The 27,891-nt window shown below is 38.6% G+C and overlaps 1 protein-coding gene across 1 annotated transcript; it reads right to left on the minus strand.

Moving 5' to 3' along the window:
• On the minus strand, positions 1-27,887 carry RALA (RAS like proto-oncogene A). The gene is made up of 5 exons (XM_066191057.1): positions 27,747-27,887; positions 11,250-11,404; positions 10,195-10,403; positions 5,644-5,818; positions 1-1,941 (listed from the first exon to the last, which is right to left on the minus strand). Exons 2-5 carry the CDS (start codon positions 11,361-11,363, stop codon positions 1,819-1,821), a joined length of 621 nt encoding a protein of 206 aa, XP_066047154.1. The 5' UTR covers positions 11,364-11,404; positions 27,747-27,887; the 3' UTR covers positions 1-1,818.
• Between the last annotated feature and the right edge of the window lie 4 nt (positions 27,888-27,891).

Here is a 27,891-nt window from a genome sequence, read left to right on the forward strand (position 1 = left end):
TTTTAGAAAAACGGAAGTTTATTCATCTTTCAATGGCTCAAATAGCAAATAAAAGGACAGGATAAGGCATCAGCCAAGACAAATTTTCTGTGTCCAGTGGCTTCATAACACCTCAGTTCTCAGTATATAGGTTCCAAAGCAAAGTCACAATGGTAGTGGTTACACTCCCTGGCTAAATAGACCCAAATGAGTACACAGTAAGATGAAGACTGGCTTATATTTGCCAGTTACATGAGTAACTTTTATTCTGCACTTGGCAGTCTACTAAATGCACATACAAAATTCCTACTGATAAATATTGAACATGACAAATGTAACTCTTAAGACTTGAGTCCCTAAAACATCTGTTAGCATGGAAGTTAAATATTTGTTACCTAGTTTGCTTGAGCACATTTTAAACTGTCAGTTATAGGCTTATACATGTATAAAAAGTATAACAGTTTGTGGAACTGATCTAGCCTGTCTCACCCCAGAAGAGTCCAAAACCCTCAAACATTCTGGTATATTTTCAGTTAAGAAGTTAAGATGTAGCACACTAACCATGTGCTAGTATTCTCGTTGTTCTGAAGCAACTGAGGCAGTATGTTTTGTTTGGGGATTTTGGATGTGCATGTTAAAGGTTTCTGTATTGCAAAGCACGTTTGATTGTTTGATATAAACATTAACTAGAAAAAGTAGCTACACTGTTCCCCGTTTGAAAATCAACATAGACTAAACAGTACAAAACCTGCAAAGAGCTTCAGCATAACACACCGTGTTCCAATAGCTAAGTATTAGGAACACAAAAGAAATGAACCAGAATTTCCCAGACAACATCTTAACTCAAAACACGTGCTACTAGATCAGCCTCACTCCACCCAATTCCAGGGAGTTGAAACCCAAGGAATATCTAGACAAAACTCTATGTGCAAAAGGGAAGTTCCAAGGTACTAGCACATTAAATTTTAGACAACCATTCCAGGCTTAGATGTGCCATAGCCTAATGACACCAGTCTTACGTGTATTCTGATCTTTTAGTTTTAAGATACCCTATTGTCTAACAAGCTACAGATGATGGAATATGCTCTGTATTATTCACATTACCAGAGTGTGGCACACATTTAAAGAACAGACACTACTAGCAGACAGTCAGTGAGTGAAATCATCCACGTAACTGCACTCCATAGAGAGGGCAGTCTCGCACTGATGCACAGGGACAGTCTCCATGCAACAGAGTTGAAAATACACCCTTGATTAAGCAACCTGCTATGTTTGGGTTTTAAAATTAAGGCATATTCAAATGTTTCAATGTAAAAGATTACATTGTTCTTCTAAGTTAATCAGGTAATGCAGAACCACATATAGTTTTCGTCAACATAGCTGTTCACATATACATTATTCTTTTCTAATTTGCATAACTCCATGGCAAAACAGCTGCATACTGCTTTGTTAGGTATCATGTTCACAATTGTAATTTTCAAGGCAACAAGACTAGATGAATTGACAAATACCAGTGATAAAAAAGTATGCTTTATAAGAACCCACAAAGTAATACTTTGCCCCTCTGTTCACTATTAAAGACTACCTATGAAACACTACATTCAGAAGAAATGTGAGAATTTCAATTATGAAATGGACTGAACTTTGTTTCTCTTGAAGCCACATAATTTGTTTACAGTGAATTTGACTTTCAGTGCAGCTCCAAATCATGCTTTTAGTGGTACATTACAGTTTCCAACATGTCAGGGTAATTTCAGTCACTTCAGCCTTCAATGGCATGCTTATAAATTATGTTTTTTATTAGTATGATCAGGGTAGGAAAGGAATCCAAGCTTTTGATTATAAAATGCAACATCTTTCTCTGATCCTCTTAGCTAGGCTTTTTCTTTTCTTCTTCCCATTCTTTTCTTTGCTGTCTTCCATTTTTCTGGCTCTAATTTCTCTCATTAAATCAAAAAACACCTGAAAAAGATATAAGAAAAAAAAGCAAAAACAAGTCACAGACATGAGTTAATTTAAGCTATCACTGACATCCACTTCAGTTGTTTCAAACAGAATCAATTACATGCAACCAGTTTAAGCAAACAAATATTAATCCAACAAATCCGTCACTGGTTTTGAAGGCCAAGTTGAAATGATGCAATCCTGCTTGTTTCACGGCTCCATAATGTTCCCCTGTCTTCTGATATTTGCTTATGAATCCTGTTAGGCAATTTTAAACAAGAATTGAAACAAGGGTCTCATCACCAGCCAAGTTTTTCAGATGTTGTATGTACATACTACTGAGGAAACTTAAGAAATCAGTTTATCTTTCAAGTATTTTAAGTGATGAGCTGCAAAGGTTAAAAAAGTGCAATATCCGATTTTAGAAACATATTAATGGAGCAGTAGCATAGACTGAAATGTATGTGAGGTATGTTCCATGATGCAAGTCTAAGCACAAAGTGACTAGGGAAAAAACAAACCCAGCATTTCCTTTAAAGCAAAGTTTTCAATCATACAACTACATAAACAATTTCTTACATCAGGTAATTTTGGCTGCAGCTGCCATATTACAATTTTAAAGTACACAAGAAGTTCACTTTCATCAAATGGTTTAGGACAAAGTTGGAGATACACCACTGACTTAGATAAAAAGAGATCCTACTGACAGACAGTTAAGGCTTTATGACTGGACTCCTTAAAGCTACTTTACTAATCTGAACAGCAGATTTTGACTTGACTTACAGAAGGTTACAGCAAATAATATGTATATACCTTTATAATTTTAATGTAGGAAATCAGCTGAGCAATCAGGAGAGAGCCTCTAGATACCCCATCACCCTGAGAATGCCGAATCTCATCTGATCTTGGAAGCTATGCAGGATCAGGCCTGGTTAGTACTTGAATAGGAGACTACCTGAGAATACCAGTGCTCTAGGCTTCTTTTTTCAGTCCTGAGATGAGCTTAGTTGGTCAGAGCATGATGCTAATAACATGAAGGTCATGGGTTTGATCCCTATATGGGCCATTCACCTAAGAGTCGGACTCAATGGACCCTGTGGGTCCCTTCCAACTCAGAATATTCTGTGATACTTTGAAATTTGAACTAAGCAATACATCTATGTCAAGGGACTTTATCCATTTCTGTGAAACATGGACAGTGCAGTGACTGAAAAGCTCCTCTACAGAGCTTTAGAAACAGCAGGGTTTTATGACACTAATTGCATATTGACTGCAGGAAAAGTATCAACCTTCATCACATGAAATCCAAAGAAAATCAATCAAACTAAACATTTCCATCAAGAAATGAGATTGCCTTTAGATTTTTAAATGAGCACTAAGTTGCTTTTATTTAAATCTGTGCTACTGGCAAGATGCAACTGTCAGCTTGCTTAAGTACTGATACTGTAAAACAGTATTTAGCTGTCTGGGATACATAACGTTCTGAGAAAATGTTTAGTGGGTCACCTTTGCCAAAATGAGTGGAAGCTGGCTGTGTTTTCTTAAGAGAGTAAAATCACTATTCTGGAATTCACAGAGGCCAGATTTCTTATACAATAGTAACCCAAGTTTGTGTAGCAAACACCAAAACTTCATATGCTTCAAACAACTAAGAACACCCAGTATTCACTTGTGCCAACAAGGCCTCATTTATGGCCTGTCAAACCTTCAATCTATATGACACATGCTAATCTGGATCCATTATGCCATCAGCTCCAAAAACAAACCTGGAGCTCTCTGGTAGCTTACCATGTACATGCAAAGGCTATTGATCCAAGAGGTATTGAAAAAATATATTACATGCACCTTTTTCCCCAGCTGCTAAACAACAATGAAGTGGATGTGAAGAGCTAGATTTTTACAACTATAATACGTGGCTTTTAACTGCAATTATACACCAAAGCTAAAAGATGTGTTAGTTTCTACAACAAAAACAAAACAAAACAAAGGAAATCAGAGCTCTATTCAACAATGAGGATGAATTCTGCTGTACTTGATTAAGAATTCTGCTGTTTTGTAGGGTACATCACTATAGTACTGAACAATCAGTTTCTTCAGTAAGATAACTGACAGAACTCAACCAACAGTTGAGTTTAAGTTATTGCAAAAGAGAATTTGCATTACAGCTCTCATGCTGTAATTGACAGCTCATAAATATGTATTTACATTAGAGAATTTTTATCCAAGTGCAAGGTGAAGCATCTGGATCAGGACAACCCCAGACATGAGTACAGACTGGGAGATGAACTTGTTGACAGCAGCCCTGTAGACAAGGACTTGGGGGCTTTCATGAATGAAAAGCTGGTCCTGATCTGGCAATGTGTACTCACAGCCCAGAAGGCCAATGGTATCCTGGGCTGCAGCAAAAGAGGATTGGCCAACAAGTCCAGGTAAGTGATTGTCCCCTTCTACTCTCTTATGACAGCCAACCTGCTGTGCTGTGCCCAGGTCTGGGGTCCTCAGCACAAGGAAAAACATGGACCTGTTGGAGTGGGTCCAGAAGAGGCCACAAAGATGCTTAGTGGGCTGGAGCAGCTCTGCTATGAAGGCAGGCTGAGAGAGTTGGGGTTGTTCATACTGAAGAAGAGAATGCTCCAGGGAGGCCTTACTGCAGCCTTTCAGTTCTTAAAGAAGGATTATAAATAGAAAGACCATCTTTTTACATGGGCAGCTTGTGATAAGACCCTTGTGGGAAAAATTTTGAACCAAAATGGGAGAGATTTAAATGATTAATTGTAAAAAAATTCTTGACTGTGAGGGTAGTGAGGCACTGGAAAGAGTTGCCCAGAGAAGTTGTGGATGCCCTTACTCTGGAAGTGTTCAAGGCCTGGCTGGATGGGGCTCTGAGCAACCTGATTGAGTGGTTGGTATCCCTGCCCATGGCAGGGCAGTTGGAACTAGATGATCTTTAAGGTTCCTTCCAACACAGACCTGTGATTCAATGTGGGATCAACTTTGTCAACAGCTCTGAAAGGTTGGCACATTGCACTAAACCTACTTTTTTCTTTTACCACACAACTGTGACTCTTACAGTCTACAAGGCTGACAGTTATTCTGAATTGCAAGACCTCACATTCCTGCTGAAGCACTAACAGCTAAGCAGCATTTTCTTTTCTTGGAGGCAAATATTTTCTTTATCTTATGAGCTTCTGAACCAGGTTTTATCTCTGAAAACTCAGGAGGCACTTCTGGGCTTTTCATAGCTTTTTGGGTTCATCCATTCTTTATCAAGACAACATACAAAGAGGCAGATGGTTAAATGAGGGTAGGGAAGGCTCAAATCCCTCCCTTATTTCCTTTTATAACGTGTTTCATTCTGACTGAGGGTCAGAAAGTATTCTTCACTGTTCAGAAGCAGACTCTCCTCTAGTTACAGAAAATGCAGTATGAAGTCTAGGCCAAAAGAGCCAATCCAAGAAAATTTAATAAGGTCTTGTATCATGTCTTGGATAATAATGATGCCTTGCAGTTAAGAATGGGATAAACGTGTTATGCCTAACATTTTCACTGTTCCACCAGGAGTCACCTAGTGATGCAATCCTGGAAAGCCAAGGAAGAAAAGTATTTGATTAAAATTCCACAAAATTATTGCTAAAATTAAGAACATAAGGAGTATGATGCATGAAAAAGACAGGTAAAGTGAAAACTGACAGACAGATTGTTTAAGAGGCTAGTTATTACCTTGTCAACATTAGCTCGTGTTTTTGCAGAAGTTTCCACATAATTAACATTCCACTGATCAGCTCTGGTTTTTGCTTCCTCTACAGAAACTTGCCTTTTATCTTCCAAATCTGATTTATTACCAACTAGCAAAAATGGAACATTCTCATCTTCTTTTACTCTTAAGATTTGCTCCCTGCAGAAAAAAAAAAAAAAAAAAAAAAGGAAAAGAAAATGAAGCTTTGCATAGAGTACCATTCTTAGAACACAAAAAGAAGAACTCAGACTAAATACTTTTACATCTTACAGTGAAAAGCCACTTATTCCTTTTATGTAGTTTATATAACAGGAAAGTCTTAAACCTCATTATGGCATTTTACAGAATGAAGACAGAGACAGACAACTAGTCCTCAAGGAAGGAAGGAGTTGAGTCAGTAAGAAATGAAAAAATAGAACAGGATTAGTTTAGGTGAGAATTTATATTAATAAGTCAATCCCTTTAACAATGTTATTTGAGAGCATCTACCATTGTCTTTACATTACTATGTTTGATGATCATTTTTAAGCTCTCCAAGCTTCAGTTTTACAGCTGATTCTTTCCTAACAAAATGTGCCAATTTAAAGCTGACAAAATGGTTCATAGCATATCAAGGGAAAATATCTTCCTTTCAGGAATCTTTCTCAAGACAATTATATTCAGTTTCTCCAAAGATCTTAATTACAAATCTGTGTACAGACACAAGCTGTATATGCATCAGATTTTTAAGGACAGACCGTTCTATTGTTTTAACTGCTAGGACAAAAGGTTTAAAACTATAAATAAAACTCAATACTACAAAGAGTTTGGTATGCAAGTCTTCAACATTTTAAAAAATAATGGAAGTTTTCTTCTAACTGAAAATGCATTAATACTACCAAGAAGAAGAGTTGTCTCTGAATAAGAATATTCTGTATTTTATGTATAAAAAAAGGAGTATAAAGTTAGTTGTGAAATGTAGCCCTTTATGATGAAGCAATTCTGAAAGACTGACAAAAAGCACAGAAAAATAAATTTTTTGGATGGCTGAGGTGAAACCAAAATTTAAAGGGAGAGAAGCTGAACACAGTTAAGTAACTTATAGTCTAAAGGGCCTTGATTTGGTATATGGCAGGATGCCCACGTTACAAAAACCTCTGAATAGTATGCAGTCTTGAGGAGGAAACCTTCTCACAGAGCTGAGAAACTGCAGATAGTCCATAGTTTTTTGTTTTTTTTTTTAACTGTGCATTTGAGGCAGACTGTGGCACCACATTTATGTATGGGGTATAATTAAAAAGTAACATTCCTCCTCTTCCATACAAATACTAGTGCAAATGTTTTAACAGAGTCTGCCGCTATCTAAAAGTAGTTTGAATAGCCAGGGGATCAGGAAGGTGGCCAGAAGAAAACTCAGTGCATCATGGCAGAACCCGTGTAAATAAGACTTCTGGTAAAAACTAGTAACTTTCAACACTAGTTATCCAGGCAATGCTATACTGGGTTGGCGTGACAAGGTTTTGTTAGTGGTGGGTCTATAGAGGTGGCTTCTGTGAGAACCTGCCAGAAGCTTTCCCAATGTCCATTATTGGCAGAGCCAATGTCAGCTGGCTCAGGGACAGACCCCTGCTGGCCAAGGCCAAGCCAATGGTAGTAGCACCTCTGTGATAACTTATTTAAAAGTAATACTGCACTGGTACAATTGCACTCAGAGAGGAAAGGAATGAGAATACATGAGAGGAACAACTATATAGATACTAAGGTCAGTGAAGAAGTGGGAGGAAGTGCTTCAGGCACCAGAGCTGGGATTCCCGTGCAGTCCACGGAGGTCACCCATGCTGGGGTATGCTCCTGGTAGGGATCTGTGGGCCCCTGGAAAGAGAGATCAATGCTAAAGTAGGTTTACTGGCAGGAATTGTGACCCTGTGGGGGACCTACACTGGAGCAGTCTGTTCTTAAAGGACTGCAGCCCATGGAAAGGGACCCATGCTGGAGCAGTTAGTGAACTGCAGCTTGTGGGAAGGACTCACACTGGAAAAATTCACAGAGAACTGTCTCCCATGGGAGGGACTTCCTGCTGGAGCAGGGGAAGGACTCCTCTCCCTGAGGAAGATGCAACAGCAGGAACAATGTGTGATGAACTGACCATAACCCCCAATTCCTGTCTCCCTGAGCCACCTGCCTCCCTGGGAGGGAGAACGTAGAGCCCAGGAAAGAGGGAGGGGTGGAGTGGAAGGCATTTTTAAGGCTAGTTTTGCTTCTTATTATTCTGCTCTGATTTTCATTGGCAGTAAATTCAATTCCTTTCCCCAAGTGGTGTCTGTTTTGCCTGTGATGGTAATCAGTAAGTGATCTCTTCCAGTCCAAAACTCTTCCATGTTCAGCTGAGTGATCTCCTCCCTGTCTAGTTGAGGATGGAAGAGATAGAGGGGCTTTGGTGGGTACCCGGGATAAATGCCAGGTCAAGCTACCACAGATGCCAAACAATTTCACCATGTAAAATCTCAACCTAACAGCAATTCAGATTATCATATTCATATTCTCCTTTGAGCCCCTTCTGAAGACTAAACAAGAAACATCTAATTAATGATGTGCCAGCTCGAAATCTAGAACTTAAAAAAAACTCCCACACTATGAGAGCCAGACCAATTCTACTCAAAGCAAGGCCAAATTTTAACAAACAACCTTTCAAGTATTTAAAAGTATAGTCATTGCAGGTCTGTATTCCATTGACAAAATTACTTGGAGCAATGGCATTTCAGAGCATACCAAGAACCCCACTGAATTCCAGTAAAAAGCTCTCTTGTTGAAGGTCTGCCATTCCAGCTGAACAAAATTCCATGAAAACAAACATCCAAGTTCTTTTTGTCACTTTGTTTAATATTTGGCTCTTAAGTAGTTGTCTTAGGTTACAATGTAAGATGTAACCCGAAGTATGCATTCGACCACCATTTTCATAAGCTGTTAAAACCAGGGGGGTAGTGTTCTCATCCATGACTCATTCCTGGTAACTCTCTCCAGGGGCTATCTTCTGCTAATGGGCCATCAAGTCTCACTGCATAACTCGTAAAATTGCATCATCGCTTGGTGAGATGCCCCACCCAGGGGGAGCATTGCTACCTGGATATAATCTGAGGTTTGGAACACCATTAGCAGCCCTACCTACTGAATTCCCAAAGGACAAGAGCTCCATAACCACCACTGGACCTTTAGAGGAAGATTTCGACAGGATCACCACTTCAACAGAACCATATGTATCACTCCAACAGGACTGCAGCCACCATTTAGTTGGACTGTTACTATCACCCTGACCAACAGGGCCTCAGGTTGTATCCTGACTCTGTCAGTTTAAGCCACTGTTTTCTGCCTTTATTTTAATCTTTCCATTAAATTTTAGTTCTGACTTGGAATCTCTCACTGGTTTGCTTTCAAACTAGTAGAGTAGTATGCCCTCAGACTACTCAACAGTGCCAAAGGTACTTTAACTGTACCTTCAAGAAATACAGATTACTTTTACACAGAGCAAAAAAATATATTTTTCTGAGTTACATTTTAGCATTTACTCCCCTATGGTTCACTTGCATATTTGGACTGGGGAGAATTTCAATATCTTTACTTGAAGGGACTTTTTTCTTTAATTTTTCCTGTATCAACATGTATACTGTTAACTCTCACCTTTACTGGAGAGTAGGACTTTTTCTAAGGTCAAAGATAATGTACTTTGAAGCACTGGCATGATTTTAAACAGATTTGAATAGCCCATCTTGCACTCTAGGGGAGCTGAACTATACTAAACTGTCCTCCATGATTGACAGTACCCAGCAAAAGCCTGCAAACAAAGAAGGCCTGCTCCTCCCTTCCTCAAAATATTTAAACACTGACATATGGAAACACAAATTTTTAAAAAACCCCAGAAAATGAAAAATTTGCTTTCTCCCCTCTCCATACCTGCTTAGAGATATTAAACATATGTTGCTACTTAATGCTAATTAAGTTGAACTGTGACAGCATCGCCAAGAAGACTAATTTCAGTGGGATGCAGATAACTCCTTTTTATATTTGTTTCCTTAATTTTCATTCAAATATTATGGCCCTTCCTATTTCACTACACTTTGAACTGGTAAAACTGTTTCCTGATACCTTTTGTCTTTTTTTTAAATAAAGTAATGAGTTGTTTAAATGTTTTGTCTCTCAATTGAAATTAAACATCTATAATATACTCCTACCTGTATAATATTCTATCACTATCATAAGAGTTTTACTATGATGCAGTCTGTGGTTGAGACTGTGGTGAGGCAGCTGTCTTCTGAATGTTGCTGTGTATCTGCTCTGTGGCAATAGCCTTTCAGGTATTCAGAAACACAGCAGCTAAGACATCTGAAGTGGTAGAGATAGCAAAGGCCTGGCTAGGAATCTGTTCAAAATACTATGTGACAACAGTAAGAGCTGCCATCCCGTCTGGACCATCAAATGGATAGCACAAAACACACACACAAAAAAACCCACTTTCAATCCTCTCAGTATAATTAGAAATATTATATTGCCTTGTAAATTACCTGAAGTCTGCAGTCGCTGCAAAGGATTCCAGCTCTGTAATAGAGAAGACACAAAGAAAACCTTCTCCACTTCGGAAGTAGTTGTCTCTAATTGCAGCATAGTCCTCCTGCCCTGCTGTATCCAATATATCAATTTGGACTTCTTCCCCATCCAGAACCACCTTTTTCCTGTAGCTATCTGCTTTGGTGGGCTCATAGTCTTCAACAAACTAGAAAAAAAACCCCTTCATTATGTAAAATCAAGCCTGTACAAGGCAATTGCTTCTGTTTGCACATAAGGACAAAACAAACATATTAAATGGGTACTGTAACCAATAACTAAGCATTGTGCATTTAGGCCCTGTGAAGTACTCAAACAACTCCTAGTTAAAGGAGACTCTTCATCAGCCTAAACAGTTTTTAGGTTTTTTGCTTTCCTCAGCCATTTAAAAGGGTTATATAAGCCACATTATAAGGAAATGTAGAGGTAATTTCAAAACATCAATGTCTGTGCACTATTCAAACCTCTTCTGGTTCAAGCACAACATCTGTCTTTGTTCCATTATGGAATCAGGTAGTCCTGAGTTTGGATATATTTAGTATCAACTTTTAAAGTCCACTGAATGCTTAACTTCTGACTTTTTTAATAAAGGGATGACTTCAACTGGAAAAAAAAAGGAAAAGAAAAACTGATTTTCTTTCCTCTCTTCAACAGCAGCACAAAAAACATGGAATAAATTAGTTGTTTCAGGTTATCATGCAACTCAACTAAATGAAGAAGCTTTGAGCTATAATAACCAAGCTCTAATGGGTCTAGTGAACAATGCAAAAATATTCCAGTAATACGACAGAGTATCTACAGCCGAGTAGTCTGAAAAAGGCCAAACTTTATCTTCTCAGGTACCTCTAAAGAGCAAATCAGTAATGTCAAAACATGTTTTTGTTCTACTTAACTGCCAAATTTCATATCACATCACATACATTTAGACCCTTTCAGAAAATAATTATACAAATGTAACTTAAACAACACTATGTAGCATGCACCTCCTGAGATCATTTCTACTATAGACTCTTACCTCATCATACATAAACTGTAGTGTTAAAGCAGATTTTCCTACACCACCACTTCCCACCATGATGACCTTGTGTAAAGCCAATGAATTCTGTCCTTTAGGTTTATTTGCTGCCATCTTTGGATTGCAGAAAATTCACAGGTATCAAATGAGAAAATCTAGAAGAAAAATATTTCTTCATTAGTTTTCTTTTCCTCCTCCCACATGAAATGATAAAATAACAATCTAGTTTATACAGAGTAAAAAGATTCAATTTGCCTACAAATGTAATTATTTGGTATATTTGGAGTAGTTGTCTCAGTTCCGTGACTGCTTGTTCAAACACAAATCTCTGCATCTCACCAACACCAAAGGGCTCTATGACAGCTAATTCACATAGTTTAATGTACATGTGCCCAAGCACAGAAAGTAGCAATTCTATTAACTTTAAAAAAAAAAAAAAATCACTCATGCTATATTTTTAGTGCATCTTTATTTCCCCACACTTTTGTTTCATTCTCTACCTATCCCAGTAGTAATAAAACTGTATTTGTGAATGCTTGCACCGTTCTTAAAACACAGGAAAGTCCCTGTACAGTGACAGAATGTGCTCTCCTCCAGGGACTTAAGGACAAAACAAGGTCTGAACTCCAAAAGAGAAAATGACATCTACATTACATATATAAATACAAGAACGATTTATGGTAGCAATTAAAAACCAAATCTAACTTATATTTTTTTAATTAAAAAACTCAAAAGGAGCACATTCACATGGCAGCACAGCTCAGTTATATAACTACCAGATAAAGAAACAGCATACTAACTTGGCATGATTACCTTGTTACCTTTAGCCGCCATGATTATTTGACAATGTCAAACTAAAATTACATCCTATTGCATAATAAATTACCCTTCTGTGCAGTTTAAACAATCAGACTGTGAAGCACAACTTTCTTAAAACTTGCATCTAAAGCCCTAGTTGAGGCTATGCACTAAGGCTTTGTTAGCAGTGATGCACAGGTAGTATACATGCATAATGACTAAAGCTTCATTGGAGATTAAACCAATCCTTCCTGGAAGTAAAATAAATACATGTCATCAAGGTTCTCACACTGCCAAGCCAGTAAGCAGGCTGGGGATGAGCAAGCAGCTAGGAGAGATACAGCTGGACCAGCTGACCAAAGGGATATCACCATGCCGTAGTTTAGCAATAAAAGTTGGCAGAGAGGTTTGAACTTTGTCAGCACTGCCATTGCTCAGGAACTGCTGGGCACTGGTCAGCTAGCAGTGAGCAAATTTTCTTTTAATAACTTTTCTTTGGTTTGTTTTCCTTTTTAAAAAATACTTACAAAGTTATCTTTATCTCAACCCACAAGTTTTCTTACTTTTACCCTTCCAATTCTCTCCCCCATCCCACTGGTGGCAGGGGGAGCAAGCAAGCAGTGGGACTTTTCTGCCTATCAAGCTAAACCCACAACCTATGTAAAAAACTCTTGAGATCACATCAGCACCACTACCCATTCCTTCATCAAAGAATTCTGAAAATGCAACTGAAAATTCAGTTCAAATTATTTTCCCTGGAAAGATTATCTAAGCAAAACTAGCATAAATAAGATACTATACTCATTACAGAGATATAGCAGAGAAATGCAACTAATATCATGGTACAAGTTCCTTTAAAAAGGAGATGGAAAAGAGCAAACACCCACTTCTGTTATGGCTTAAAAAGCCATTGCTTCCATTTTACTCAAGAGGGAGTACAAGAACATGAAAATAGTTCCAAGCCATGTGCATGCTTTCAACCTACTACATTGTCTTTGAGCACTTTTCTTTTAAAAGGAAAAACATATCCTGAAAGTCATGCTTCTTAGTATGTATGTTAGACAAGCAAGAAAGAAAATTCATCTGAATTCTTCTATCAACTGATAACAGTTCAGTTTGCAAAGCTTAGATTACAATATCTACCTGCATATGGCCTACTCTAAGCTTACTGAGCAAGACGACAGACTATTCTTCTGTAAGTACTCCAATACTGGAACAAGCCCAAATGAACTCAGCAGGACCTCACTCAGGTGAGTTTGGGCTAACAATACTACAGTCTGAAAAAGATTCAAATGCACAGTGGCAATATTTCACTCTAATATTTGTTGTAAATGAATCTCTAGTCTTCAAGTAGATTAAGCAATGTGAAAATTGGTATTTTACTTCAACTTAAAATTCAACAAGTAGTGTCTCAGTGTGACAAAGAAGTTGCTGGTTTTTGTACTCTCTGCAGCAGCTGACCCATAAAAAACCCAACACATTTCCACTTCCAATTTGATCCAGACAAATAATTGTCAGTAAACAACATTCCATTAAGATACTGAAAATAGCAAAACTTCACACTACCACAGACTTCAAATCTTCAAGATAAGCTCGTCATAAACACTAAGCCACATTTTGTAGTAGGAGGGTGGCTCAGGGATGTCAGTTTGCTCCCAAGTTCTCCACAATAAAGATATAATGCTGGCAAAACTCGGGTCTGCTGAGTAGTAGACAATGAGGAAAGAGAGAGAAATAAGTTACAAACAATGCAAGGACAATATAATATGATACACTGCAAACAACACTTAATCCAAAAAGACTCCTTCAGAGCAAATACTGTGCCAGAGAGAAGAAAGACCTTGAAAGTGATAAGTTCTAAGCTATTGGCATGATTCTACCTGTTTCAGTGTGCTTTGAAAAACAAAGAGGAACCTAGATTCCAATTTTTGCAGTAAAGCAACTTAGATAAAGTTTCATACAAAGACCTTCTGCCTGTAATTTATGTAGCCTGACTTATTTTCATAAGAAGTATTAATTTGGGTCATATCTAGTTACTGAACTGTCCTACTTTATAATTAAGATAAAACAGACAGATTATGGCAAGAACTCTGTTGTATGAAACTCAAAAAAGCATACTTGCTTTTTACGCATACCATGGAGTTTATTATTATTTTAATCTTCACAGTGCAAAATTATTTGCAGGTTGGAACATAAACACAGGATTATCCTACAGTCAAATCCTACATCACCTATAGCAGACAGATGTTCAAAAGAGCCAAGTATGGTGTTGTCATTAGGCTATATCATCCATTTATACAGGTCAGCTTTCTACCACAACCACTGGAAATCCCATCACATCAATTCAGATGGTAACATATACAAAGGTTTATTCTTGAACAGTTCTTCACGTAGTTCAGCAACTTGGAAGGGAAGCAAAAGCTTAACTGGCTCAGCAATGTACTGCAATGTTTTCACTCAGAAGGGCAAGAACATTGTTTAACCACTGTGCTATAGAGCAGTCCTCCACTGCAGGTAAACTCCTAGGAATCAGCCCTTTTCCAACATATTTGAGCAGATAAAGACACAAACAAATTAATCTCTGACCACTCAGACAGAATAAGCAGTTCTCAAAGCTCCTACAGCTGTTTTATTGCCTGCTTGCAGATAAACACACCCATGATTCTGTGCTCCATTTAATGGCGGGCTTCCAGTTGGAACTAGGATATTTTTTTTTTTTTTTTGTTCTCCCAGCCAGGCTAAGGAGCAATTAGATTAACTAAGAACGGCAGGGGTAGAAATCATAATTCATGTTAGCATCAGTGATAGTATTTTGTCCAACAGAGTAGAAATCTGATAAAACAGTAGGTACAAAATAACTTTTAAATTATTTTTACACTATTAAGATCATCAAGGAACTTCTGTCTGGAGTTGTAAAGCTGTTGCTTGTCTTGAGTGACTGGCTTCTATCTGCATCAATAGTTCTCCTAAATTTTATAAATTACAGCCTGCACAGGTCCTCTGCACAAAAATACAATGTTACCTTTAGCCCCCCACGGATTTACAGCAACATGCAGCTCCACCCACTAGAGGAATGAGCTGGATAGTGTAACCCAACTTGGACACAGTAAGTATCATGTTAACTTCCGCATAAGTCTTGAAACACAGAATGGTTACCTCCAGATCCAGGAGAGTAGGAGAGATAATCAGGTGCCAGCGCAAAAAGTAGTTTTAATCTTCAGGGACATTTTCAGGAAGAAATTTTTGCAAACACAAGTTAGGAAGAGAAAAAAAAAAAAACAAAAAAACAACAAAAATCAGGAATCCTTGATCTCTTTTTATTAATCTTTATTTTGTCCTCCTATTTACTATTTCAGCCAAATAAACCAAGATAAAAATATGCTTATGGGTGAAAAAACCTTATGGGTTTTATCCTTCACTCATCTTGCTCATCTGATTAAACTGAGCTGACTCTTCTAAAGCTGTCCTGTTCCTCAGTTAGCTTTTTCTTACAGAATAACTTGCTCCTAAGTAATCAAAGCATGTTTCCTTACATATCCATTCTATTTGTCTTTGCATCCCTCCCCAATGCAATAATCCCAAGGTTCATACACTAAGGGAGAGCAAAAAAGTGGCCAACAGAACAGCTGTGTACTATCCAAAGACAGCAATAGACAGCCAATTAAGATTGCTTCCTTTCCTTCACAGGGAACACTGTGGATCACAGGGTACAGAATTCCCCGTATTTAGCCAGCACCAAATATTGAAGAAATGTATAGAAACAACCATATCCAAGACACCTACATCTGTGTCAAAATGTACCCACAACTGGCCAAGAGGTCAACAACTAACAAAGAACAGAGCATATGATCAGTCTCATTTTCTTAGAGGTGACCAAAAGAAGCCAAGAAGCTATTCTGCCCACTTTAATTCCTTGGAGTCTCATAAATACAATGTAAATGAGAACAGACCAGGAAAAGAAAAGCATTACACCAAAGTCACATCATTACAGGCACAAATTCAGCTGGCATCTTCTGTGCTACTATACATAAAGCAGAATGCAGGCCTTGTGAATATGCAGTTGTCCTTAACAGGAGGACTTTGATTTGCTGCAAGTTTGTTTGAAGGGGACTAGTTAAACCTAGCTTTGTATTTACAGATGGCTGGTACAGTTAGCATAGTTGGTTCTAGTTAATAAGTAGAGATAGTGGTGCCTTTCTTCAATTGCAAAATAATTTTTTATTGTCAGTTTTATAGCCTACATAAAACTAATACATCAGAACTGAATCCTAGTTAGTTTCTTATTCTTTAAGATTACATAAAGATTTCAAAGTCTGTCATATTAACCTCATTACCCACTCACTTTTATGATGAGTAACTTTCATCCCTGAAGACTGTTTTATATAATAAGCATCAATTACAACTGCTAGCTGATACATTATAGCAGCTGCCTTTACTCTGTTCAACAGAGCTAGAACTTTATACATTCGAAGGAATAGGAATATTGAACTGCAGTATGTGAGCTGCCTGCATAATATTAAGAAGTTAGTTAATATGCTTTGACCAAAATACTTCCAGAGAGCCAAAATTATCAATTGCTTACTGAAAAATTAAAGAAATTTTAGCAATGGAAACTCATATTGCTTTAAACAAATGACTTTTTTTAACTTGAAGAAATTAATGCCTGCACTACTCTGCACTTTACACTCAGCATAATCTATCACCTCTAGAAACACAATCCACAACTTATTTCATGCTGAAGTGAAAATTTATGGTAATTATTTGACAGTATTTTCTAAAGTGAGTTTAAAAACTCTCCAAAGTTTTGTAATTCCCTGAAGTGAATCAAAACTCTGTTGCCTCACATAACCTACAAATTACAAGTTCAATTTTGTAAGAAAAAGCACAGGAACAAGAATTTTGAAAAGTGGCAACACATTTCACATCCAAGGACCTCGAAGCAATATAATCTTATCTGTTATGAAAATATCACAAATTCAACCAGTTACTTCATTGTTTACTGAGTCACATAGTTTCAGTTTGGTTAACACGAACAAAAGTATACTTGAGAATGTATTGTTTGAAAATAGCACTAGCATACTAAGTGCCAAATATCTGGAAGACACCTAACAAAGGATTCAGATATTTCTGCAACAAAAGCATTCCTGGAAAAGGAGGGAAGCAACTCCAGGCAAGCAGCATCTAACCCTCCCAACATCTGGTTCCAATTCAAACCAGATCAGCAGAAACACCCCATGACCCAGAAACTGATAGGATCCATGAGGACACATGATACTAGCTGTTTAAGAACTAGAGAATAAGGAAGTCTTAAAAGTTAGATCAGCATTATTGTTGTGTCATCGAGTTTGACTGGTGTTTTATTACAGTTTAAATACACAACATCCATCAAACTCTGCATGAAGTATTGACAGTATTTTATTAAGGCAGAACAAGTATTTTAAATGTTAAATAATCACTACAAATTTTAAGTAGCAGACTAGAGAAAGAGAAGACTGAACCCAAATGTTCAAAGCTATCTTAGAAATTACTAATCTCATCAGGTAATAAAACAGGCCTCCTGAAACTCAGCTTCATAACAAGTCATAAACTTTCACATCAAGTATTTCCCTATGTCCTGAAAATAATCCTTTGATATAAACACATTTAACTAGGAATTAGGATTTGAATCTTCCCATGAGTTTAAGAAGCAGTTAAATCCCATTCAAGGTTTCATAAGAATCCTTCTTTCCAAAGCTTTCTAGGTGCTTAGAAGGTGCTTGTGCCTCCCATACCCACAGAACACATTTACTATGGTGACTGATTACACGCATGCTAACAAAAGGGTAGAAGATTGACTTCAGTTCTATCCCTCAGCAGAAGCAAATCTCCTCAGGCAAAAGGCCTAAATTTCCTATTTCTTTGAAACAACTACTTCAAATCATAACCACGTCCAGGCACTTAAACTGGAAAAGTCAAGCAGTGAACTCTTCACCCAGTAACAGAGGCCCATCCATCGCATAAAATACACGTGCTGTTATAAAGAACAGTGGTTCCCCAAGTCCACAGCTTTATACTCTTAAGACACCATCAGAAGAATTGAGGTATCTCCAATAAGAAGTCACTAAAATACGAGAAAAGTTCGCAGACTTCCAGCAGTCTCCCAGAGGCTCCACAGAGCCTTAGTGCCAACTTCTGGGCATGGCCATGAACTAGAACAAAACTCACTTCTGAAGTGAGAACAAATATGTATTTCATATGCTGTAAGTCATCATTTCAGCATTTTCTTACCAAAAGGCCTCTTTGGCTTCCTGCAAGACGACTTCTGGGGAAATACTTCCATAAGGAAATTTCTTGAAACCCACATGGAACGACACATGAAAACCCTGACAAACTGAACAACAGGAACAATCTAGAAACAAAATCAAGGCCGTAAGATTTCAAACCCTGTGGTGTACTGAAAAGAAAACAAAGCAGCTACATCACTGTCCACATATGCAGCTGGCAAAACATACAGCCCTTGAGCCCAACTATGTGTGTCTGCAAGGCTGATATAAACTGAACCTGCAACAATCTGCCTGATATTCCCACATCCTTTCTCTCAATAGCACTGGTGCAACTATCAGGTGGCAAAGCATTTAAGAAATTGCTCTAGATAAGAAATAACCTATACTGTTTTTGAACAGATACGTGACCTAAACAAGTCTGCTGATACCAAAGACAGCCCAGAACAACACATAGCTGAGCACAGGGAAAGCAAAATTACAGCACTTCCAGCTTATAAACACTGTGGCAAAACAGTGCAAGCATTACCAAGGTCTCTGTCTCTTCACAAAGACAGGCAAGTGTTCTCTCTCCCCACAGGCAGACTGCATCAATACACCAGCCAAATGGAACCTAATGAAATACGAACATGTTGGATTTTGCATTTCAAAAATTTCCTTTTATTCCTTTAAAGAGTCATGCAGCTGCAGCAAATTTTTTTAGTGAAATCTGACTTGGCAAAGTAAGTTACTTCATTCATTTTATGACTTTGCCATCTGTTTTACACCTAATTAGAAATGCACAAGTATTTTTTTTGTAGTATTATTGCAAGAGCAATACTTTTGTAGCCATATTTTGTTCAGGTAATGTCTCCTGTTTATATTCTACGCAGTGCAAATTTCTTCTCCTAAGATCATAATTTTTCTGTTTTGTTCAGAAAAAAAATATTTATGCACAACTCATTGAATGAGACTGGTTTGCAAACACACAAAAACTTTTTGAATAGGTGACTCAAGAACACAAGTAGTTATAGACCTGTTGTTGCACAGTAATACAGCACTCAAAACTGAAACACTCTTAGGTGGATCCCTCCCCATTTTTAGATGCCATTTATCCTAAAACTGTTAGATATGATTTGAAAAATTGATAGAATTAATCTAATAGACCTAAAAAGAGCCAATCAGGCAATGATTTGTCTTTTAGTTCAATATATGCTTGCCAATCATATGATACATGACAGACTTCCATGGCTATTTCACATATTATGGGCATTAAATTTGCAATGGCTAGAAATAGAGGGCATTCCATTCATTAAATTAATATGAAATTATAAATATTCATGTCAATTCAACAATTTTCCCATCAAGTGCCAGTGCAAGGTTTCCATTATTTCCTGCTTAAAATACTGATCACACTATTCTTGCAATACCACAGAAGGTATTTTCAAATCAGATGTTCCCAAACTTAAAAATTGCTTTTTGCTCCTGTTTCAATTCTTACAGCTTTTAAAATGCACAAAGTAACTCGGAACTGTTAAATTACTTTACAAGAATATAAGTGTGTAAACTCCAAGTTTTAAGAGAACAGGCTATCTAAAAAAAATTCTTTACAAAGCAATGTATGTTAAAATCATAGATCAATTTCAGAACACAGGAGCAAGCATAACATTCATTTCTGACTATCTGGGGAACCAAGTGAAGCAGCTATCAAAAACTTCTGATACACAACCTAAAAATTAGTTTTTAAATCACACTCCAAAGGCAAAGACTCTTGGAAAAGGCACTGTTAAGGATGGTGTACTATTGCACATCACTAGATGGGTCTGAAGTGTGTCTCCCTTCCTACGACCTGACACAAAATGCAAAAGCTAAAGGCATTCCAGCAGTGGTCACAGACTAAAGCCCCTTCATTTTAAAGGCCAGTCTCCCCAAGGAAAAACTACTATAGAAGTCTGTCTACAGTGAAATCCAATACATTTATCAACATTTAACTAATTTAATTCTACACATGTTGCAATACTAAACAGTACCAAGTGTGAGCTGCTTTCCTCTCTATACACACAACCTTTTAAATTCCTGTGAGAAGTATGTGACCTAATACCTTTTCAGTGTTGCATGGTTTTCTCCAGCCTAAGAAACCTTCACAGCCTCTGACTTATAAAAACATTTTCTTTTCAGCCGGTCACTTGTAAGCTTTCAGTTCAGTGGCAGTACTTCTATTAGCATGTTTAACACAGTAAGAAGTGAACTTTACTGCTTTTGTCCTTGAGGGGTTTATTTCTTTTACCTTATTGCACATGCAGTCAGAGTCCTGCATAAAGTCTGAAAAAGTGTTATTAAAACCCACTCCTGTTGTTCATAGATGACAGCATGACCAGTCTTAGTTAGTTGTCAAACAGGAATTACATTCCTGAAGATATCTCCTGCAAATCCCATACCATCTAACTATGCCATTCTGACTGCATTAGGTTTCAGTATTTTATCACATTGTACTTCATTGTTCATATTATCTTAAAAGAAATCCTAGTACTTGGCTACAAGATTGTTTCTGTTTCAGTTTTCCCTCAGAGAAACATATTTTCCCCCACATTTGTAAAAAGTTTTCTCTCCTAAAATGGTCGTAAAACTTATTAGAAGGATTACAATATAAAACTTCACTCCTCAAACAGACAGAAAATTTCCTCAAATTTTCCAAACTACTCTTAAGATCACTAGATCTTCAGACTGTTTTTACAATGCTCTTCAAAATACTCCAGTCTGAAGAAAATCACAAGCTCTGCATGTTACAAACATGGTCACAGTTCTAAACTCATGCATTTTGCAGAGAATATTTTTGTTAGTTTACTTCATTCATCTACCTGCTTTGACTGAAAGAGATATAAAATTCAAGTTTTGCAAGACAGCAAATACAACACACACAGCTTAACTTTCACTTAATTTTTAGAAAAAGATGCTCTTCTACTAAAGTTCAACATGTACCAAACAAAGTTACCTAAAAAGAAACAACTATCTGGCTGAGATCCACTGAGAAACAGTAAAGAGGCAGGACAGTGAAGAACTTTCTCACAAATCAGGACCTCCGAAGGTTTCAGAATTATTCCAAATCGAAACATTTCATATCTCACTCTGGTTCTTGGGCAAAGAAGAGCTGAGAAATTCCAGCATTTTTGTGAGTGGCTGCACTATGCAATTTTTAAGTGTAACTGTAACTCTAAGCCCATCAGTAAACTAATAACTACATGCCCAAAATTAGTGACCAACAGGGAGACAGTTGCACGGGTGTACGCATACAGGCTTTCCTAAAATATTTTGTGGATCAGCTACTGGCCTCTTCAACACCATCAATGTATAAATTATAACCTCCCACGCTCTCAACACAAGAAAAACCAGTTGGCAATGCCTGCAACCGAATTTCTTAACAAAGCACAGAGGCATTTAAGATGTGGAATATATATAGGTCAAAAGTGAGTATTTTCCCCTAAAAGCATAAAAAGTTGAAATCATGACTTAAGATCCAAGTTATTATCAAAACAATATGTGAGAAATAGGACGGAGACATATCTTGAATTAAATAGGACGGAGACATATCTTGAATTAAGATTTAGAATTTAACTCCTCTAAGTCCAAATGGCAGCAACAGCTCCTGCTTAATTGTTATCATAAAACCACGCCTGAAACAAGTTCTTTGCAGAAGGAATGCTGCACCTGGAAGAACAATTGGTTACCTCTCTTAAATATTTCCAAAACAAATGCATCTATATTTCTTTAGTTATTTTTTCTAAAGCAGTCCTTTATGTTTCATTATACATTAAAACAAAATGAGTACTGATGCAAACAAAATGAATAATTCGGATGAGCAGCCTTCTTATTCTTTATCAGTACCTTAAGTTTTCATTATTTTTCTTATCACGGTCTTCATTAAACAGGGAAAAACAATCAAGTTTTCCCCTGAAATGTGTGCATTTCACACATCTCAAATCAGTGGGTCTCTTCCTACAGGGTACTCTGAGATGTTGCAGAATACCTGGAATTAATTATGAATGTTACCTGTAGCTATATTTTCTTCCTTACAATACTAACCATTTAATAACATTTTAGCTGGCAAACTTGCTGAACTGAAAGCAGTTTCTGATATTTAGTCTAATGCGTCTGCTCCTTAAATTCTGGGTGACAACACTGGACTGTATAGAGAAGGAGTCCAGAATGCAGTGTCTTCTTTCTAGGTTTAACTTTTCCTAGTTTATTATATACTTTACTTCCACTGAATATAAAGCCTCATAGACATCAGGTCTAATCAGCAGCAGACAAAAAATCTGGACTAGTAAAGAAAGATGCTTTAATAAATCACACTCATACAGACCTATGCTGTATCATTGACTTTAATATGTAAACTACTTCAATGTAAAATAAATTTCATATTAATTTTTAAATCCGTGACAACTTTAAAAATGTAAACTTATTAAAAATCAGAGAATTCAAATTGTAATAAAGTGTATTGAGCTACCAGTCATGACTCTACTGGACCAGTCACTGAAGCATTGCAATGAACTCTTAATTTGGACAATATAAATTTTGACCTTACAAAAATTAGTTCTTACAAGTGTGCAGTGTTATTTCTTAAAAAACAAGCATTCAAAGGATTGGAATGAAACTTATTCGCATGTTATACTACATAGGTGAAATTTACTCAGGTGTTTAAGTGTGCAAGAACTTTATGATTTAGTGGTGTCATCCCAAAACAGCTCTTCCACACAACAGTCACTTGGATTCAGTGACTGGATTCACTGATTTTGCTTACTTTGATCTCCAAGGGTAACAGTGACAGATGGTTAATGATGAGCTGCTACCAGCCTTGCTTTGAGCAGGGCCTTTGGGTCCATCTACTCAAACATCTCCCATTGCTGTGACCTCACCCATCAAGTGTGGGTTTTGTGACTGACACAGCATTCCTCCAGACATCTGTCACATTAACACTGTTTTCCTGTCTGTATAATTTCTTTTATTTTGAGGTCTGAAATAAATCCCACTGGGCAAAGTGTTGCTGGTAATAACTACTTCTGTGTTAAATGCCTTGTCAGGAGACAACACAGCTACACCAACAGGACTACACTGCTACATCTTGAAATGACAGAGTTCCTTTACACCATCTGACAGGCTTAAATGGGAGTACTAGTGAAGAGAAGGACTTTACCACACATAGTTGGCTTTTTATTTTCTTCACAGATGTTTCATTTTTGCAAGACTTCCATGTTTACTGCAATCTCTTTCATGTTGACAGAAACATTTCTGCCTGTCTGTATGTGGGTGCTATAGGTAGAGCCTTCTCAGACTCTCAGAAACAAGGATCAGAGTTAAAGATCAAGTCTTACAGTAGTACAGAAGGCTATTAAATTAGTATTTCAGAGAGTAAAATGAAACGGGTACCAAGGCCTGAATGCATGGCTAATCCCTGCTGCCCAGCTACTAAGCACAGGTGTAAAGTGCCTTCCTAAATAGCATTTTCCATAATTTGCAGAAATACTTGCTTGGTCATACAGTATATTTACATGCCAATTTTTAATGAAACCTTGTGGGCCACTGCACCAGACATTCCCACACTCTTGCATCAAATGATGTAGTAAACATACTTTTACAGAGAAAAATACAATGCATTAGACATATATACAATGCATGAACTTTACTGGTAGGAATTCAATGTACATTATAATTACTTCAACTAATGACCTAATATCACAAAATAAGCATCATCAATTCCACTAAAGTAACAACTGCAGAGTTACTATGCAACCAACCCTACATCTCTTGTTTGTACCACCTTTTCTTTGCATTCTTGGCTCCTCTCAGTTATAAACTGATTACAGCGCAGCTTACTTTGAATTCTCTATAGTAACTGTCTATGTCATCTAACATCTTCAACACCCCTTTCTCCATTATTCCCCCTCTGTGCAAAGCCTGGACACTTCAGTGTTGGCAATCTATTGTCCCAAAGGTATTGGGAATTTTTAAAATTCAAACAAAAAATGACCAGTAAAGACTAAGCCCCCCTGTGGGCAAAGGCAATGAATTCTCTCATTGGTTCATTCTAAGGCAGCATTACTTAGTCTATAAAACATTTCTTTCCAACTTGTTCCTACTTCTCAATCCAAAACTGTTTTTTTTTCCTGTGGTAATTTCAGAACTTTTTTCCTGCTGTAAAGAGTCCCTAAGGCTCCAGACTATATGCCTAACCTGATGGTTATCGGTTGCACAACTACCAAAGAGATTCAACAAGCATCTGTAACCATAAAAAAGAAATCCTTGGGCTTTAGGTGCTGACTCTGATTCGCAGTATTTAAGAAAACAGGATAAATAGCAAAACAGGATTTAATAATCCCCTGGTCTGCAAGGTACATTTGCTATAAAGTGACTCTAAGTTATTTATATCCACAAGGACTATAACCAATTTCAGATTCTGCAAACAGTAAGCCTTAAAAATAACTTTTTATAACTACCCTGAGAGCTGATTTGAAGTACTGCAATGGACTGATAAAATATAACAATTTCTTCCCTACTTAGCAATTTATAAAATGTAAAATATTTTGCAGAACACTTAGTGACATACATAATATTAATTGCTCTATTTACTTGGTTCCTCACATAAATTCTTTTAAGGGTAGAAAGGCAGCTTAACACAATTGTCCTGTAATTGTGTGTTTGAGGCAGGCAGGCTACAGTATGTTCAAAAGAATGCTGTCACTAGCCTACCAAACTACCTTCTTCACATAAAAAAGATTTCAATTTAGATGCAAAGTAATTTCAATAGCTTGGAGCCGTTAGAAGTTTACTGGGAGCTGGCTACAAGCACTTTCAAGCATGTCTAAAAGACATGTTATCAGCCACTGATTCCCAGGACCACTTTATTCTACAGCACTCACTAGCGTGGCAAAGCAAACAAATCTAATCACAAAGTTAAAAGATTTTTCTCATGCAACTATTTCTTCTTCAGTTGTAGAACTGCAGCAAAAATAATGCTGTTGTCAGTTGGCTGAAATGCAGTGCCTAAACAACTTTTTACATAAGACATTGTATCTACAGCATCCTTTGATATCGGAGACTGCCATATATCAGTTTCTAAGACAGCAGCATCTTTTGCCTCAGCAATTATCTTCTTCCAAGTCAGATGCATTTGAAATTTAACAGGAGCAAAAACACTTCTTAGATGGAACACCTCTGTTTCACGGTAATCCCTCAGAAAAAGGAGATACAGGGATGTCAGTGTGTGACTTGGTAACTGAGGTTAAGAACACAACTGCTCTTACGGAAACTGGAAGTCAATCTGAATACATGGATCACTTCAAGTCTCCAACTACACTTATTTAACAGTCTTGTGCTCCTCCTTGGTTGCCTTTATCCAGCACTGCCTTATCCTCACAGCCACATCTCTCCCTGCCCCACTTCCCCATACCTATCCCTTCCCCTCAAGAGCCTCCTGTTTCTATGGGTTATTTATCTAAAGAGTATGTGACCACAGGTGACAGAGATTCTAAAGAATGCACAGTTAGGACACATTCCAGTTTTCACTTTCATGGCTAAAGATTCTCCCCTTAAGGTAAAAAAAAAAAAAAAAAAAAAAAGTAAAAAAAAAAAATAAAAAGAAGACAACATTATTACAACACACTACAGAAAATTCTTCACCTTAATTCAAAAGAGCACTAAAAAGCAAAGACTGATACCAAGGAATTTGCAATAGTGAAGGAGTACATTCACTGTCTAGCATCACAGCTTATTTAACCTCACAGCTGAACTCTCGTGCAGTGGACTGGATGTTTTTTTTGATCTTTTTGTGCAACACTACGTCATAGTCTCCTATTTCTACAGAAAAGACTAGGACTATCTATCCCTAAAATTTCTCCCATTTGGAGGCTCCCACAAAAATTGTTTGACAAACTGTCACACAAGCACAGACTGAAGGATTAAAATCTACATCAGAGACTGACCTATCAAACAGTTGGTCTTCATTCTATTAAGAATGCTCACAGTTTCCCAGGACTTAAATGTTGAGGTACATGCTATTAGTTTAATAAGTCAGCTGAAAATAAGGGGATTTTTAATTAAGAATCCAGTTATAATCACTATTAACTATCCTGAAAACTAACAGAAGAGCAGTATCTTCTTCCAGTCCACACCTCTCAGGAGCTCCTCTCTTTACAGTTTAACTTTCAGTGGAAAAGACAAAGGACAGCTGATAGGCTATGGACACATCTGAACATAAAACTATCTCCAGACACTGAAATGCCAGCAGAGGCACATATCGCTTCCACCTGTGGAAGTGCAATGCTTTGCAGTGCAGAATGCAAGTCGCTTTCCAATAAGAACTGAAAATATAAGAGTGAAACAAAACATTAAGGTCATTTTTAATCTGAGAAAAAAAAAAAAAAAAAGGCAATCTTTCTGCCAGGATGGTTTACAGATGCTACAAAACAAACACGCAGATCGCTCTCCAGGTGACTCTTGGGATAGGTATGGCCCACTTAACATTTTCATTTTCAAGACTCAATTAAGGGGAAGGAGCTGAAGCTATTAATTTCCATTTAAAAGAAACCCAAAAGCAAACATCAAATCGCTTACCTAACCAAATAGGTGAGCATCGAAGGTTCTTTTATTTGGGGAACTTAATAGCATACCTCATATTTCTTCTTTGTGTTAAAAGCAAACACAAGCTCTAGTTACCAGCAACTACAGAAAAGCCCAGCACATGAAAGCGGGCAGCAATTAAATGTTACAGAAACCCTGCTCTTACTCAGCCTAGAACCGCAGCGCCCACGTACACGCACAGGGTCTCCGGCACCCGGCGGGGCAGGAATCGCCGTCGCTTGGTCCCCCCGGGCCGGTGGGTGAGCGCCCCGAACACCTTCCACGCCGGCCCCGGGGCGCGGCCCCTTTGTTCGGGGTGCAGCCGCGGCCGCGCCCTCCGCAGGTACGGGAGGTGCCTGCCACCGCCCCGCGGCCCTGGGACCCGCACCCGACCCTGGCCGCAACAGGCGGCCAGACCCCGCCGCGGCCCCACGGCCCCTCCCCGCTGCTCCCCGCGCCCGGGAGGGCTGCGGCCGGAGGTCGCCAAGGTCGACACTCGTAACCTTCAGGGAGCGGCCACCGAGTCCCCGCAGGAGGTTCGGGGCGCCTCCCGCCCGTCCCCCACACCCCGGGGTGGGGCCGGCGGGCGCACATCGCCGGCCGGCGGTGGCGGGGCGGCAGCCGCACCACGACACCGATCCCCGGGCGGCGCAGACGAGGGGGCGCGGAGCCGCCGTAAGCCCCCGCCCGCACGGCAGCCTTCCCCCACGCTGGAGAGCTCCTCCGGCGCGAGCGGAGCCGGTTCCCTGCGTTCCCTCCGGCCACAGCCCCGGCGGCCGCGGTGGCAGCGACTTCCCCCCGGCCCGGCCCGACCCGGCCCGGCCCGGCCCGCGCGCCCCCGGCTCACCTGCGGCGGTGGTGCCGGCGGCGCGCGCTCCGCTGCCCGCCCGAGGAGCGCGCGAGGAGGGGCGGGGCGCGCGAGGTGAGGCCCTGGCACCGCCCCAGCGCGCACGGCCGGCAGCGCGCGCGGCCCGGGGCGAAGGGCGGGCCCG

The sequence above is a fragment of the Chamaea fasciata genome, unplaced genomic scaffold, assembly GCF_029207755.1.
Source record: "Chamaea fasciata isolate MVZ Bird 193981 ecotype frontalis unplaced genomic scaffold, bChaFas1.0.hap1 SCAF_1, whole genome shotgun sequence".
In the NCBI taxonomy this organism is placed as follows: Eukaryota; Metazoa; Chordata; class Aves; order Passeriformes; family Sylviidae; genus Chamaea; species Chamaea fasciata.